At 43.5% G+C, this 15,865-nt stretch overlaps 1 protein-coding gene across 2 annotated transcripts in view; it reads right to left on the bottom strand.

Moving 5' to 3' along the window:
* Positions 1 to 8,650, bottom strand: part of prex2 (phosphatidylinositol-3,4,5-trisphosphate-dependent Rac exchange factor 2) — a 97,304-nt gene extending 88,654 nt beyond the window's left edge. For both annotated transcript variants that reach the window (XM_071923983.2, XM_071923987.2), the window contains exon 1: positions 8,433 to 8,650. In XM_071923983.2, the coding sequence (XP_071780084.2) occupies positions 8,433 to 8,570 (138 nt within the window). In that variant the 5' untranslated portion in view covers positions 8,571 to 8,650. The remainder of the gene's footprint in view (positions 1 to 8,432) is intronic.
* Positions 8,651 to 15,865: the final 7,215 nt, after the last annotated feature.

Raw genomic sequence — 15,865 nt, 5'->3', positions numbered from 1 at the left:
AGACAGGCGCTACATGTAGTAAAAATGTGGGTGCAGGAAACAAAAAGAAAAGAAAATCAAAGCAAAAAAGTGAATTTATTGCACTTTTAAGGTGATTTGCAAACAGTACAAAGTGAATTTCTAGTCATGGGTCTTTAAAGCACATAAACTTCTATTCAGGTCAGACTTTAGGCCACACATTCCTGGTCATTTTTCAATTATTAAGTTATCCTTTTATGAGTGAAACCAAATTGGCTTCACGTATGTCATGCCTTTAGCCTAGAATTGACGTCAAAGGCCAGTATAAGATTTAAGTGTGGAGGATTACTCATTGTCTGTCCCTCAAACAAGGTCCAGTCGTAGGTATTAGACTGTCGGGGACAAACGGTTCCAGAGCCTGAAAAAAAACAGAGGGGGAAAAAAGAGAGTGAAACAAAGAAAGACTGAAAAGAAAGTGAAAGAAAGAGTGAAAAGAAAGAAAGAAAGAAAGAAAAACAAAGAAAGAAAGTAAGAAAGAAAGAAAGAAAGAAAGAAAGAAAAAGAAAGAAAGAAAGAAAGAAAGAAAGAATGCGGATGGGGCATCTGCTCAGAGACAGAGGGACACTTGTCTAACCATCAGGGCTTCTATAGCAATTCTCAGTCAAGTGCTTAATTAAATAATTTAGAGGGAAGTGGAATTTCCCATCATGTCTGGCTGGGCAGCCGCGTCTGTTTATGGATTCTGAGCCCAGAGACGCAGGACGGACACAGACAGAGACGTGAATGACATGGAAAGTGTGAGTATAAACCACAGAGAGAACAGGCAGACGTGTTTAGACATATTCTAAGAACAATTCATCAAGAAAGTCAAAATCAAAGTCCAAAATGTACAAGCAGCTGCACCACAGACTTTGTGGCATACTTTAGTTTAAAATTCCAAACCACATAGTTGGTAATTTAGTCCTTTACAGACAATAGCCTTAATTGGGCTAATGAGCAACAGATGAGCTTTGAATTAGTTGGTAAACATATGAATGTTATGCAAAATTCTGGCAATGCTGAAGCCCGTTTGACAACGGCAACCGGCACTGCAGGCCGACTGATCTGAGCAGGTGTGTGTGTGTGCATGTTCCCTGCGGTGGAGCGTGCCAGCCCAAACACAGGGCCCCTTGTGATGATGACCCTTTCACACTGCATGTACGTCCTCACAAGTGTCTGCCGGAGTCCTGCCACTCTTCCACTTGTCGCACGTAAGCACCATGTGACCAGGCAGCTGGCGCTGGCCGAATCAAAGGCCGCCTTCTCCTCTGGGCAGGAGAGCGCCACCACCTCTCCCTCCTGAGCTCAGTCCACTTGATGGGCTGAATGTATGTGCCCATATAGCCCATATAGCCTATTGCCTATGCAGTGGAGGTCCAGGCTGCCAAGTTGGCATCTGTAGCAAAACTGTGCTTTGCCCGGGCCAGCGGAGACAGTGGGGGAGGTGCATGTGGTGCGTGCGTGTGTGTGTGTGTGTATGTGTGTGCGCGCGTGCGTGTGTTGAAGCAGGAAACATGCAGCACAATGTAAAGAAGGGGAGGGCCAGGAAGGAAGGAAATCCTGCTTACAAAATGGCCTCCGAGACAAAAGCAAAGGAACTCTCTCCAGTGCCGGAGCCTGCTTAAAGGACTTCAAGTTTTTTACACTGACAGAGAGGAGATGTGAAGGATTGTACGCAAACACTGATCCCTGAAATCATAGACTAGATAAGCCAAAACAACTTTCTTTTCATTTTCACACTTATTTAGCCAAATTAGGTTGACTAAAAAGTAACTTCTATTTGCAGAAACTGTTGGGGGGAAGTCATGGGGTAGGAAGACACACACAGACACACACACATACACACACACAAGCAGTTGACTAAAGTTGAGGGCCTAAGAAGCAATCTTTGCAACACTTACAAAACCAATTTGACATAATCAAGGTGTGCATGTTACTGATTATTAATAAATCACACTAAATCACATTTGCTACATCCATGAAATTGCTAAATCATTTTTTTGTAAAGATCAATGAATAAATCAATGATAGACGTCCAAACAGCAGCAGCTCCCTGAGCACTGCTGAATGGTGAGATGAAGGATTATCCCATTCAGTGTTTTAATTGATATGGGACTCTAGGTAGACCTGGTTGACGGAAAAAGCTCCGCAGGAGAGGGCTCCGCTGTCACCGAGCTAATCCCCGCTATCTTTCATCTTCAGCCCGACTAAAAGAGACAGATTAAGCTTTAAGCCTGGATACTAAAGAGGTTCACCAACACACATCACACAGTGCACATACAGATATACATACAGGCGTGCATGAGCATTCACACACACTAAAACATTTAAAAAGCACAACGTACACATCCACAGTGTGGCCAAACAGAGAGAACACATTAAGATACAGGCATGCACGCTATGAAAAATCAAACGTAATGGGGTAGTGACAGTTACATTCTTGCGAACATAGCATACAAAGCAGGCGGTTTGTGTGGTGGCGGCGGCGGTGTGAAATTAAAATGCGAGCGAGACACTTCATCAGTTCGGGGGGCCTCACACTGGGGACAGACACAAGGAGAGAAGCTGCCCCTATTCTCAGAGAGGAGAGACTGACCGGATCCAATTAAAAAGAGTCAAGGAGAAAAACATCTCACCTCTCTCTCCCTCTCTGCCCCTCTCTCTCTCTCTCTTTCTCACACACAATAAACATGCACAGAACAGACACAGTTGTGGTTATGTGCCTGGGATAAGACAGAGTTAAGACAGGTCTGATTTAAACTCAGCCTCCATTAGAAGTCCTCCAGACTCCAGCCGCTGACAGGGAAAACAGCCCTAGCCTGATTAGACAGATAGGGATCATAATTATCCTTCACGTAGCGAGGGGAAAAATACGCTCCTTGTCAACAAAGCATCCAAAATAATGGATGGAACATATGCAGCCACCACTGCCTCCGGGACACAGAGGTGGAAAAAGAGAAAGAGAGAGAGAGAGAGAGAGAGAGGTTCAAACTATAGTTTAGTACAGAAAGAGTGAGGGGATAAGGGTCAGGTGTGGATGAGAGGGGTGCAGGGCGGAAGACAGACAACGGGACGGATAAGAGCGATCATCAGCTCTGAGTAAAAAGGATAAAGATGAGAACAATCAGGGAAGAAACAGCAGCCGGTGTGTAAGCAATCCTTTCCATGGAATCTCTTATCACCAAACCCAGCCCATTATAGAAACAGACTAGTGTAAGCAGTAGTCGATGGCCGCTGGCAGGCACTCTGCATTAAGCACTTGCCCTCGGCCTGGCCCAGGCCACAAACTCTCTGCGGCATCATGTGAGCGCGCATGTCGAATACGCACCGTCTTATCTGATCTGGCACTTAAAAAGGATCCAATTCAAATAGCTAAGCAAAGGATATTTCAGCTTTGGGATGAATTTGCACAAGGGGCTGCAATATATCACACAGTGTAAATCTCATTACACAAACATAAACATCTCATTCAGCTTTTGCCCTCTTTCAGCCAGCTTCCTGCCTTGGCTACAGCTCCTGCTCTTAAAGACAATAGGTCTCAACCTTTCTGGCTTGTCACTCCCACCCCCCCCAAAACACAAACCACAGCCTGCTCAGGACCCCCTCCTGTCTCAAGCAGAAACTCACAGAAAACACAATAACAGAGAACTTTAACAGGAAATGATTGTTTTATGTTTCAGGCTATTTCACTTGATTTATTATTGGAAGAAGCCCAGAGCCTGCAAATGTCCCTTATTTCAGAAGAAAAAAGTAATGTATCACAAAGACTGAAATCAATAAATGTGTAAAATGAATAGCTTCTTTTTATATTCCATAACTCATCGTGTGACTCGGCCCACCCTCAACATCCTCTCATGACCCCATGGGTGGTCCCAGCCCACAGAACCACTGCTTTAAGACACACAGCAGTGTCAGCTAGGCACAAGACAAGATCTTTCTTGACCCCCTGCCCATCATGTGTCAATTATCCAGACGCACCCCTGTTTGCCTTTACAAAATCTAGAGATGTACTGTGGGCAAGAGGAATGAGTAATGTTAAAATATGTTATGCTACATAGCTGAAGTGAAATGTGTGTATTGACAGGGTTAGAAACACATTTAGCTTTGCCCTTATATTTTCCCCTAACTTGCCAATAAGAAGCTGTGAATGGGAAACCAACTTTGTGACCCTTTTCTCGTAATAACAAGAAAGGATCTGATAATAATGAGAAAAGATCTCAATATTCCAAGAAAACCTGGTGGAAACCTGGCGAAACAATACGCTTCCGTATGTAGCCGCATATTGGTATCAGTAAGTGTGTGTGTGTGTGTGTCTCCGTCCACGTGCATGTTTCTGCCTTCGTGTGTGTTTTCATTAAATCAGGACGCACCGATCATCAGTATCTTCCGTTCCCGTTTCCATCAGAACACAGGAGGGGGCTGGATGTTGGCATGAAGTCTGGAGATTAACAGACAGGAAGGGGATAGGAACCAGAGGTGATGACCTGAGGGGTCATCAGCTGTCTGTCCGGAGGATATGAACCCCCCCCCTCCTCCTCCTCCTCCTCCTCAGGCCCCTGCCCCGACCCCCTTCAGGGCTACCAAATGGTCATGTGTCACACGCAAAGACAACATCAGCAGCCTGGGCCAACCTGACAGCCCCAGCCAAGATGTAAACAAATTCAAACCCTGAGAGAGACGTGGGACCTCTATATACACACACACACATTCACACACACTGGGTTCACTTGAACACCTGGGTCTGTAACAGCCTGTAAGTGATCCATCTTTGCGGCTGTTTTCACCATTAGACCCGATTTCTCAACTCCCTTCAGCCATTTTCACTGGAAAGATACTATTGATTTACAACAACCACCAACATGTTAGCTGCCCATGGCTTCTTCACTTGGAGGAAACGTAACAAGGATAATCATGTACCGGGGATAATCGTGTGCAGCTATATAAAAAAATAAAATAAAACGAGAAACTACAGACATAAGAGAACAATATGAATAGAGCCTTAGAATGTCTCAGGCCACATTTCATTTAATCTCATTTTATGCAGGGGATTATAAGGGTTTTAAACATTACATTAGGTGGTTGCTTCACAGCTCAACAGGCTTTTGTTAAGGAAAGGAAGGTAGCTAAGGGACCACTTAACGCACAGATAAACTCTTGGGAATATATTAAGCAAGGTTGTGGCTCAGATCTCCCTCCAGAACCAGGACATGAAAGGTTTCCTCCATTGTCCCTTCAAGCATTCTCTCCTAAGTGCTTATCATGCAAGTGAGTGGCTTTCAATATCCCTCTATCAACAGCAACAATGGCGGAGTCTAAGCAAAGTTTTCCAGTTGACACTGTGACTAAAAAACAGCAGAGATGCAAAGACCTCATTATGGGGAGTGTTTACATGTTCTCTTCATTCGTTCCCCTCAACGAGACATTTCTAAGAATGAATGTCATTTTCTTGGCTCATAGCTGTCCAAGATAAACACCAGTGTCCACCGCCGCCCACTATCTCCAGCTATAATCGTCCATTATGTAAGATAGGCTTGAGATATCTCAGACCGCTTCCCTAGAGCCTTCCTCCAACTGTCAGACTACTGTAGAAGCCATGACTTGAAGTTTAAGCGATGGTGCTCTACCTATGCATTTGACCAAAGAAAGTCAAATTCAAACTTTTCAATACTGACACCTTCTAGATGCACATAAATCACCATGTTTTCCCAGTTGTATCACAAAGCAACCCATTAGGGGCTGGAAATGGCCCAACAATGGGCTCAAACTGTCCTGGAACCAGCTGCTGTAATAATCTGTGGCATAGATCATTGTTCTCCATGTTGTTTTCCACTACCTTAGTGGTGCAGTATGTGTTGTCAAACGAGGTGCGTTGTGTTTGGGTTCCACAGATCAGCAGCAGCAATCTCTGTTCTACAGTTCAACTTCTGCTACTGGCCGGAGCCTCATTGTTCCCCTGCATTTCCTAACCTCGGAGGAATTCCTTCTCCAGGAAATATGGTTTACAAGAGAAGGCACCAAGCCCAGCCAGTCACATAAGACCCCCCCCGACCCCCTGCTTTTCCCCTTTGCCCTCCTGGCAATATCTACTTCATGACCCTCTCTACCCTTTTCCCTCTCACCCCTCTGGCAATATCCCGTCAACGCCTCTCCCTGCTGGCACGCAGAGTCCCCTGGCCTATCCCACCGGGGAGTCTCACAGAGGGGAGGAAGTCCTCCATTCTGACCTCCAGACACACAAGTAGCTCCAGAGAAGCGTATGTGGTTTGTAAGCACTAGTTCTTCATTGGTAATGTGTGGCGTCGGTGGAAGTGGGGGAGGCACGGTGTGTGATCAGATGAAAGTCTTGAATACGACTCCTCTCCCCAGTAGGGCTGTCTTTGATCATCCTGAGTATCTTCCACTGTGATGCTCCCCAGGACCTCCCACATGATAAGAGAGTAGATAGTCTCTCTTTGTCTCTCTCTCACTCTCTCTCTCCTTAAGCTACAACATGCAGCTAAACCAATGAACTATCTTTCGCTGTCAGATTTCAATCTGATACATCCATCCTAACATTCCTGGCCAGAACAGAGTTGCCTTGTGAGGATCTGTCGGCTCTAAAATGAATCCCAGTTCCAGCACTGCAGGAGAGGTAAAGGGGAGGAGGGCTGCATTCCCCAAACCCCAACCAGGACAGAGGACGCATTCCCTCAAGACTCCCATGCAATCGCCTCCTCCATTACTCTAGATGGAGCGATGGCACTGGCTTCTAAGAAAGGCCATACAGGATCCGGCCAGATCAAGACCCATCCCCTCCCTGGTCCCTCTGTCCTCCATTGGAACCATCTGGGAAGTAGGGGGGCTTCCTAAGAGGAATGTGTCCACATGCATGCATGTGGTCTGGGAAATAGCGCTCTAAATGACACACAACACAGTGCCCCCTCGACCCCACTTCCCTGCAAAGTTCCCATCGCGCAGAGAAACTGAAACTGCTGAGAAAATAGAGTGGAAGCCATCCAAAACCCACAGCTTGATCATGATATGATTATAATATGATCACATCACAGTCTGTGTTGCTCTAGGTGTGTTCACCATGAGGGCTTTTATGATTAACATCCTCAACAACCATAGCTTTTCAGTTTCATTGGCCAAATAAGGTAGTTAAAAATATTTGATCACCAACTGCAAAACAATGACAACTTTTTACAACTTGCAGATTTAAACAGGGAACATTTTCAGAGAGTTGCAATTCCCTCCTGCCTTTGCGGTTAGTTGTTTTCTTTGTAATGCCATTAAACTGACAGCACGTCATTCCTAAGTTGCAGCAACCCACTGCCGGAGATGTGTTGCCAGCTGTGTGCCAACCCCAGTGGTTTTTATTTGAGTCCACCTGTGCCGGCTTTGGCAGAACTCCCCGCTTCTGGGTTTGATCAGAGCTTGGCAAAGGGTCTCAGACTGCGCTCCCAGGTATTTTCTCTGCTGTGTGGGAAGTGGAGTAATCATATAGTACAATCACTGGCCCGGGTGCAACACAGACACACCGAGTTGATATATAGATGCCATTATACAGGTTTCCCTGAAGACTACCATTTCATTTTCCCTTCAGTTTAAGGCTTTCAATACAATGCAATATGTAGTGAATCTAAGACCAGGGATGTACTGGGGGGTAAACCCACCTAAAGTCAGTTTATCCACCTTTTGATTTGCGTAAGTTTACCCACTTTTGCAGGCTGACATAAATTCATGGTATATACAATAGTAAGTAGTATCAAATATGAGGATATGGTCTTTTAGGGAAAAGAAACATAAATTCATGCTTTTGTTTTTCGGAAAATGTAATTGTTTTTCTTTATTATACTGGTGGTTGTTTGTCTTGACTGGAGCTGGTTTACCTTTCCACTTTTTCATTCATCACTATATCATTGTGTAAGACCATGGGCATCCTCAGAGGTTAAAAATATGTGCAGATCAATACTGGAAAATTATTTTTGAAATATACTTTCAGACCAATCTATTGCCAGACAAAACACTAATCTATAGCCTATGAGCAGAATAAGAGCAACAAGATTAAACCATCACACTTGGCTGTGAAAGAACTGGAGCTGTGCTATGCCTTTTTGTGACTGCTGTCCCAATTTCACACTTGCAATCTGAAAAGTTAATATCTCCAAGGACTGGATTCAGAGAAGCTGCACAGGCAACACTGATCATGTTGATTTTCATGTTGGAGACCCCGTTCACTACAGCAGCATCCAAGCTACTTTATATCAATACTTTGACACTGATGTACAGAGTGGACGAATTCTTGCTCTGGACCCTTTATGCACTATGCATACTAAGTAGGCTGGCTGGTTTTTGTTTGGTTTTTGTTTTGTTTTGAGGTTTCCTTTGATTGAGAGAAAAATAATGCACGCTTATAGGCTGTGTCTCTGTTTAAAATTGTATTCAAAACTCACCGAGAGAAACTCTAGAGTCCCAACATAATCCCGTTCAGTCTTTAAAAGTTCATTTAGGACACACACTCGTAACCGGAGCTGTTTCTCCAAGTCCTTCCCGCTTTCAGCTCTGTGCTCTGCTTTGCTCTCCTCGGTCATTATGAGTAAATAAATGAAAAGTTAGCTCCTGCGGCGGTTCAAAGTTTCACACCACAAAATGTTGTTTCAGTTGCGAAAGTTTAAAGTTTGCAGCATGGTTAAAATTGAAGGGGCGGAACCGGGTCACTGCATTAAAAGTCCACGAAAAATAAAAAACGCCGAAAGTCTGGATGAAATGGAAAAAGTTACGTGAAAACTTTAAAAAACGAAATCTCAGTTTCACAACAACGTGAGAGGATTTCACACAGAACCGGGCAGAGCAGCTGTGTGTAACAACGGCTTCTGGACAGCAGTCAGAAACTTGGTCCATGTGACTCCTAAAACCTTCATCCTAATCCAGCCTCCTTCGGATTTTTCAATGTAGAGAGGACCAAGTGTCAAGCCATACACAACAAATAATGCCATTTCCGGTTGGTCTTTTCAAAATAAAACCCTTATTGAAGCACATTGCCTGCAACAGGTTTTAAGGACCATAATACAATAGGCCTACCATACATACTTTAGTCTAAGTGAGTGAAGATTTGATTTTAGTTTTTATTATCATAAAGAAAAGTAACGATCAAGCAAAATCTGCCAAAAACATTAATTTGGAAGCCATATCTGAAGCAAATTACCTCATGGGGAGCATTCGGGACCAATGATCCATCTTTGCAGTATGCATCTGAGCAAGATAGATTGGTGACTTATGCTATGTCTAGTAATATTTTATCACATTAATTAAACAACATCAGTCATCAGTCATTGCTCCACTTTTCCCCAGAAAACTTCGTTACAAGCAGGACAGAAAGTTTTTGTAGCAAATCATATATTAAATGCAGGAAGCCATACATTAGGGTAGAGTGAATGGATGTCCCTATGTGTGCATCCTAATACTTCTTTTTTTAAGCGGCACTTTTATGCTTTTATTTTGAAGGCAAAATTACCTAGATTCAGCGCTCATTCTGGTTCTCTCTGTCTGACTTGACGCAGCAGAGGAGAGGATGGGACAGGCTCTGCACACACCTCTGCCACCAAAAGGGAGCATGTCGACGATTTAGATTCATCAAAATGCAACTCTTTTCCCAAAAAATATATACATATTTACCCACAGAGTTTAGGTAGCCTGTAGCCTAAAGTAGGGGGTTCACAAACTTTTTAATATCAGGGACTACCAAATAGGCTAGACACACATTTATTATATATATATACAAAGTACATTTACTCAGATAATGTACTTAAGTACAATTTTGAGGTACTTGCACTTTACTTGAGTATTTCCATTTTGTGAGACTTTATACTTTTACAGAGGGAAACATTGTACTTTTTACTTCACTACATTTATCTGATGGCTGTAGTTAGGCTGCTAGTTACTTAAATTTGCAGAATAAGGTTTTACATGCAAAACATACCATAAACTCATAAAATCTGATGCACTGTTAAAGTTTACACTGCACAACAGTATATGGAGTAGTTAAACCTAGTGCCACCTAGATCTCCTACAACATTAAAATACTTGTAATAATTTAAAGGGCCCATTCTTCCTATTTTTACTTTTGATGTTTATGTACATTTTACTGCTAATACATCTATACTTTTACTTAAGTATAATTTTTAATGCAAGACTTTTATTTTTACTGGAGTGTTTTCCATTATGGTATTGCTACTTATACTCGAGTAAAGGATTTGAGCACTTTTTCTACCACTGATTATATATGACTTTGCACAGAACTATACAACTGTCTATACTGTAAATGGGGTGATAGCAAAAGTGGGGAGAGTGAAGCCCCTGATCAAAATTGTCATCCTTATACCTTCTCACCTGGTACTAACTTCTAGGGAGTGAAATAATAGGGAAATTAAACTACCACTCATTTTGCTGGGGACCCCCTGAAACCCTGTCAAGGACCCCTGGTGGTGCCCGGACCCCACTTTGAAAACCCCTGGCCCAGAGTGTGTCACTGCAGAAGTTAACCATGCGAGAGATTTGTATTGTATCAGCTCAATTACTACTCTCTCTCTCTCTCTCTCTCTCTCTCCCTCCCCCTCTCTCTCTCTCTCTCCCTCTCATTGCATTATCGCACAGTAATTGCCTGATGAAAGAATTGTTCTAATGCATTTCAGTCATAAAACCAATAATAAAAAATTCATTTGTTGTCACTAATATCTGGGACAAGTGAAACTAGTCGCATTAGTTCCAACACTATCAGACCTTTAGATCTTACATTAAAATGCATTATTGGATGGAGAGAGAGAGAGAGAGAGAGTTCAGTCAGGCTTCAGTGAGCAAGACCTTCTCATGATCACTTCTTTCAACAGACTGTGATTTTTCATTAGTTTCCACACCGTTGGAGCTTGCAAACCGATGCAAAATGCTTTCATTTTGAGAGAAAGTGTGACAGAGAGAGATGGACAGAGAAACAGAGAGAAAAGGAGACGGAGAGTTGCATTATGGTCGGTGTGGGTATGTCGACTCTTCAGGACAGGGGCCCCAAAGCTTAAGTCCCGGGGGCCTCAAACACCATGTGAGGTCCTCCTCTACAATCCTGGTCTGGTATCTCATTAGAAAATCACATTTAAGACACATTCAAGTGTGTATTTTAGTACTTCTTGAGCACTAAAACGCCCTCTAAATATGCAATATTGTCACTTGACAGGCAAAATTAGCATCAACACATGCTCGTGCTAAATACAAGTAGCTGATACAGTTTGCTATTTCCTTGCTGCTGCGCAGGAAAACGTTGAAATATGCCACTAAGGAGAAAACCTGGCAGCAATTCTCTTGTTACAAATGTGTCCCGTCTGTAGCAGAGTGCCTCAGCTTGGCATTTATTGGATCGATTTTAGATCTTGCTCTTAATTAAGCAAGCAGATGCTCTTGTGCCACAACCCATCCCTCACAAGCTGGCGATACATGAGTCCTGTTCAGTCAATGATCAGAAGCAATCAGGTTTTGGGAAGCTTGATAAGGTATTTCCCTTCTAGGTGACTTTCAATACTGTTAATGTTTAGTGACTTATTGGAATTTGCCTATAAATTTTCATGCAAATAGAAATACCTGCACAAAAGACACACAAATACACACACACACACACACACACACACACACACACACACACACACACACACGCACACACACTTGCACATGTTGACCTTAGATAAATCAGAGAGTATTTCCCCTCGTCTGAAGGTGAAAGCCTTTTCCAACCTCCCCACTTGCTCCACTCAGAGTGCAGAAGCAGTTGAGTAGCTGGTTCAGTGTTTACATACTGAATCAGACACACAGTAATTTTGCACCTGGGTAAATAGCAGCACAATCCACACCAAAACCAGCCTTTAATGTCACCAGCTTGAAAGATTTATTCTTCTGAGAGGATTTTCGGGGAGTGATTAGCAGCCCACAATAATGATTTAAGGATTAGCATCTCAACAAGTAGGGATTCAGTTTGCTCTCCATTCTGCAGTAAATTCAGACACTTTGTGATTTTTTTTATGTGCCTTTGGACATTCTGGAGTATATTCTGCGGAGAATTGGAAGGAAAAACAGAGACTTTTACATATGGTTGCATTGACTATTGCTCTGATTTATCAACAGCAGGGGGAATATTTATTTTATTGAGTTATTTTCTGTCTCAATTACAGGTTACTGTCAGTTTTGTGAGGTGAGTTGAGGCGAGGACATGGCTTCTGCACTGGAATAAATCTTGACATATACTATACTCTGGTGGTCGTGTTTGGTACTGCATGCATTTGGTCTATTTGTCTATTTGCTGACGATGACGGGCTGTGCTACTTCTTTTCTACCACCAGAGAGCGCTGTTGTTTGTGAGTGAAATGGTGATCCGACCATGAATCAAAAGAGGTTTTCAGTTGAACAGGGCTATGGATCAGGAGCCACAATGGCTCTGTTTTCATTGGCTCCCCCACATGATAAAAGTCCTTGAGAGTTTGAGTGAGCCTGGGTCCCTGGGAGACACTAAATGTGCTAAATTTGGGTCCTAATTTGGAAAAAAAGCTGAGAACTCTTGCGGTAGACCAACTTGATGATGGTTTTACATTGGCCATTCCAGTGCAGGTAAATTTCCAAACCCTCAGATTTTATTGCCCATGACTTTGCTCTGTGGAATTAACTTCTAATATCTGTGGTTTAGTGCTGCCGGTGCCTCGCTGAGTATTGCTAGGAAATGTTTTGTTCCTCCCATTGGAAAAGGAGTGTCAGATTGATGTGGGTTGCATTCTCTGATATTAACATCAAACATGAGCTGAGATAAGAGTGTTGACTTAAACTGATACGGACATGTAATCCCATATTTCCGCCCCTTATGCCTTTCACGTGTGTATCAGTTTATGGGAGCCAAAACCAACATGCCTCCATCACATATCTTTGTGGGTGTCAGTTAACCACCACGATGTCTTTTGTTCAGATTTAAGAAAACATTGAGACATTGACGGAAATAGGGGTGACGTGAGGAGGGAAGCTGAGGTGTGGTTGGAAATCAGGTTAATTACTGTGTGGTTTCAGCTTCAGGTTCTCCAACCATTAACTTATTTATCAGACAAATCCTGGCTTTAAATTTCTAACTTCCTGGTTAACAACTATATTTCTGCAAAGTGTAGTATTTTATCTTTGTGTTTACCCTCTCGTGCAGCAGTTGAGAGGAGGAAAACAACAATCAGATTCTTCCAGCAAGCAAAAGAAAGTCAAGCCACATTTCATTTAATGATAGAGGGACAGCCGTGAGTGAGCAAATTTATAGCCTAATACAAAACAGGCATTCATACCCAACCTCAGTATATATGTAACATAATCTCATCACTGTGGCTGAAGTGCTGTAGTTGACATCACTGTGGTGCACAACAGGTAGTCATCTTAAGTGGTATGATAAAGTCCAGGCATGTTGCTAACAGAGACCACATCTACTTTCTGTATTACTTCTAAAAAAGTCCAAACCCCCATCCGCTCTACCTTTTATATTAAGTTTCTGTGTGCCGAGTGATTGACATGGATAAAATATAACAGAGAGAATAAGAGTCTGGCAAATCCTGCACTCTCAACAGCCTCTCTTATTGCATGGTAAATTATATAAACTGACTTCATGCGTTAGAGCAGCAGTGGTCCAAGTAGCACTCTTCAGAAGTCCTCATCCACTTTAATGACTCTTCTCTCTACAGCCACTACACTCCGCTGCCAAGACCCCCTGTTATGCCTTTTGCCTCTCATCTTTTTGTCCCAGTTCCAACTTGACTGATTTCTATTAAGCATGTCTTTGTACTTTCTCATCTTTCAGATAGAGGACTGTGGGCTGCAGATGTCTGAGCAAAGCTTGTGCAACTCATGTTTCATCTCTCTATTTGTCTCAAGGCGATGGATGAATCGCATAAGCGCAGAGCGGTAGCTTAGCTCTGCAGGCTAGAGCAGGCGGCTAAACCAGTCATGAGAGAGATGCTATCACACCAGTTCTTTGGTAACGCAAAGTAAACTGAATAGTATCCTTGTCACTGAGATTAGCTTTCTCTTCTGAGTTGCCCTCATCCACCACTCATTATGAGCGTGACAAATTTTCACGGCCCAACTGGCCAGACTCCCAGACTGATTCCCTTACTTCTCAGGGTTAAAAGGTCATAGATGTGCACTCAGAGTCCTGCTCAGGGGTCAGCTGGGACCTCTCAGATCCAGCAGAGGCCCTGAGTCATCACAAAGAGCTGCAGTTACCCCCACAGTTTGACCAGACCCCCCCACCCCCACCCCCACCCCCACCTCCACCTCCTCCACAGGCAGCGAAAGCCCCGCTCTCAGACTGCAGACTTATCAAAGAGCTCATTCACACCCCGGCTTCCACTCTCAACACAGTTTGTGCCTGAGAGAGAAACACGGTGATTTACTGGACCCCTGTGCCAGCAGCGGCGCTCTGACTGTCCCGGGTTGTGCAGCATAAGACTTGGCTCTGTGAGAGATGCTCGGTTCTCCTCCTTCCCCGCAGACCGCAGCCCAAGGCAGTGCCACACGCCCAGGTCTGCGTTCCTGTGTGTTAAAAACAACACCCAGACCAACACACTGGCTCCCAGAGAGGCGGCGGCGGTGGCCTCAACCTACGTCTCTATGGCCGACAAGTCACGCTTAAATGAGCGGCCAACGTAAGAGTCTTTACATGCAAGCAGTTTCACTCTCCCCACAAATCCCTGAACATGATATACATGGAACGCAAAGCGGGCATTTTATGAATATGCTTCTGTTTGCAGCTGTCATAGTGCTCAGAAACACTTCAGTTTCTGGGTTTATGTTATTTTCAAAAAATAGTCACTCAGTACGCCCCTGCATTAATCTTGGTACATTCAATTTAAGTTTTGATGAAATTTTCCAATGAAAGGGGAGGATTTTAATGGTATTTCAGCCAAAGTCCTTTTCACTCTGTCTGAATTACCTTTTTGGCATCCTGATGAAGTGCTCTTCACAGTTCTAGAGTAAACGAGAAACTATTGCCATAAAATAACTCTCTAAATATGGTGAGCAAATTTTTCACATGGACTATGTGTGCAGATGGATTACAAGTAACTACTGTGATGTCTGATGCATGTTACAAACCAATCAGCTTATTTTACAGCCAGGTTCTGCCATCATAATGCAATGAGGACACATCACCTCTGCTTCCCAAAAACAAGTTATCTAAAGTTAACACTAAACGTAAGAGAAGATGAGCCTCATGCTGCTTTAATCCTAAACTCAAGTCATCTGCTGCAACTGCTCTTTGCACAGTGGCAACTGTGTATTACATTTGAACACCTGCATTCGTGTAAATATCATTATGTGATCTCTATAATTATAATGACTTTTGAAAAGACCCTGATTCTGCTGTACTTCCACATAGCCGCTTCTCTCCGTCTCTTGTTCATTGAACTGGGTGGGGTCAAGCATTCCTGTGTATGTCTGTTTGGGGGGGGTGTTCGGGGGCGGGGGGTCTGTTGTACAGTAATTGGGTGTAAAACAGGTGGCGCACTGTTGACACTGGAGGGAAGCATGTGAAAAATGTGCTGCTGCCATGCAATCACAAAGGGAAAAGGCTGGCGGTTGACTTAGACATTTAATCACTGTGTTGGATGATAAGTAAAGGATCAAACGGAGGCACGAAAAGCCTAGAATAACAGGGAGAGCCACCTAAAGCTCCACAGAGGGATTCCTGGTGGAGCCAGGCCAAGGCATTGACAGAGTTGCGGTAGCTGGGCATCACACTGGCTTTGGGGTAGAGCTATACGGAAATGGTGCTGAGGATTCAGGAACCGCCAAGCTCAACTGGCTCCTAAAGTCTGAATTGACAAGACCT

The sequence above is a fragment of the Centroberyx gerrardi genome, chromosome 22 (genome assembly GCF_048128805.1).
Source record: "Centroberyx gerrardi isolate f3 chromosome 22, fCenGer3.hap1.cur.20231027, whole genome shotgun sequence".
Classification (NCBI taxonomy): domain Eukaryota; kingdom Metazoa; phylum Chordata; class Actinopteri; order Beryciformes; family Berycidae; genus Centroberyx; species Centroberyx gerrardi.
Note: the sequence above shows the minus strand (reverse complement) of the source record. Positions and strands in the feature narration are given on the sequence as shown.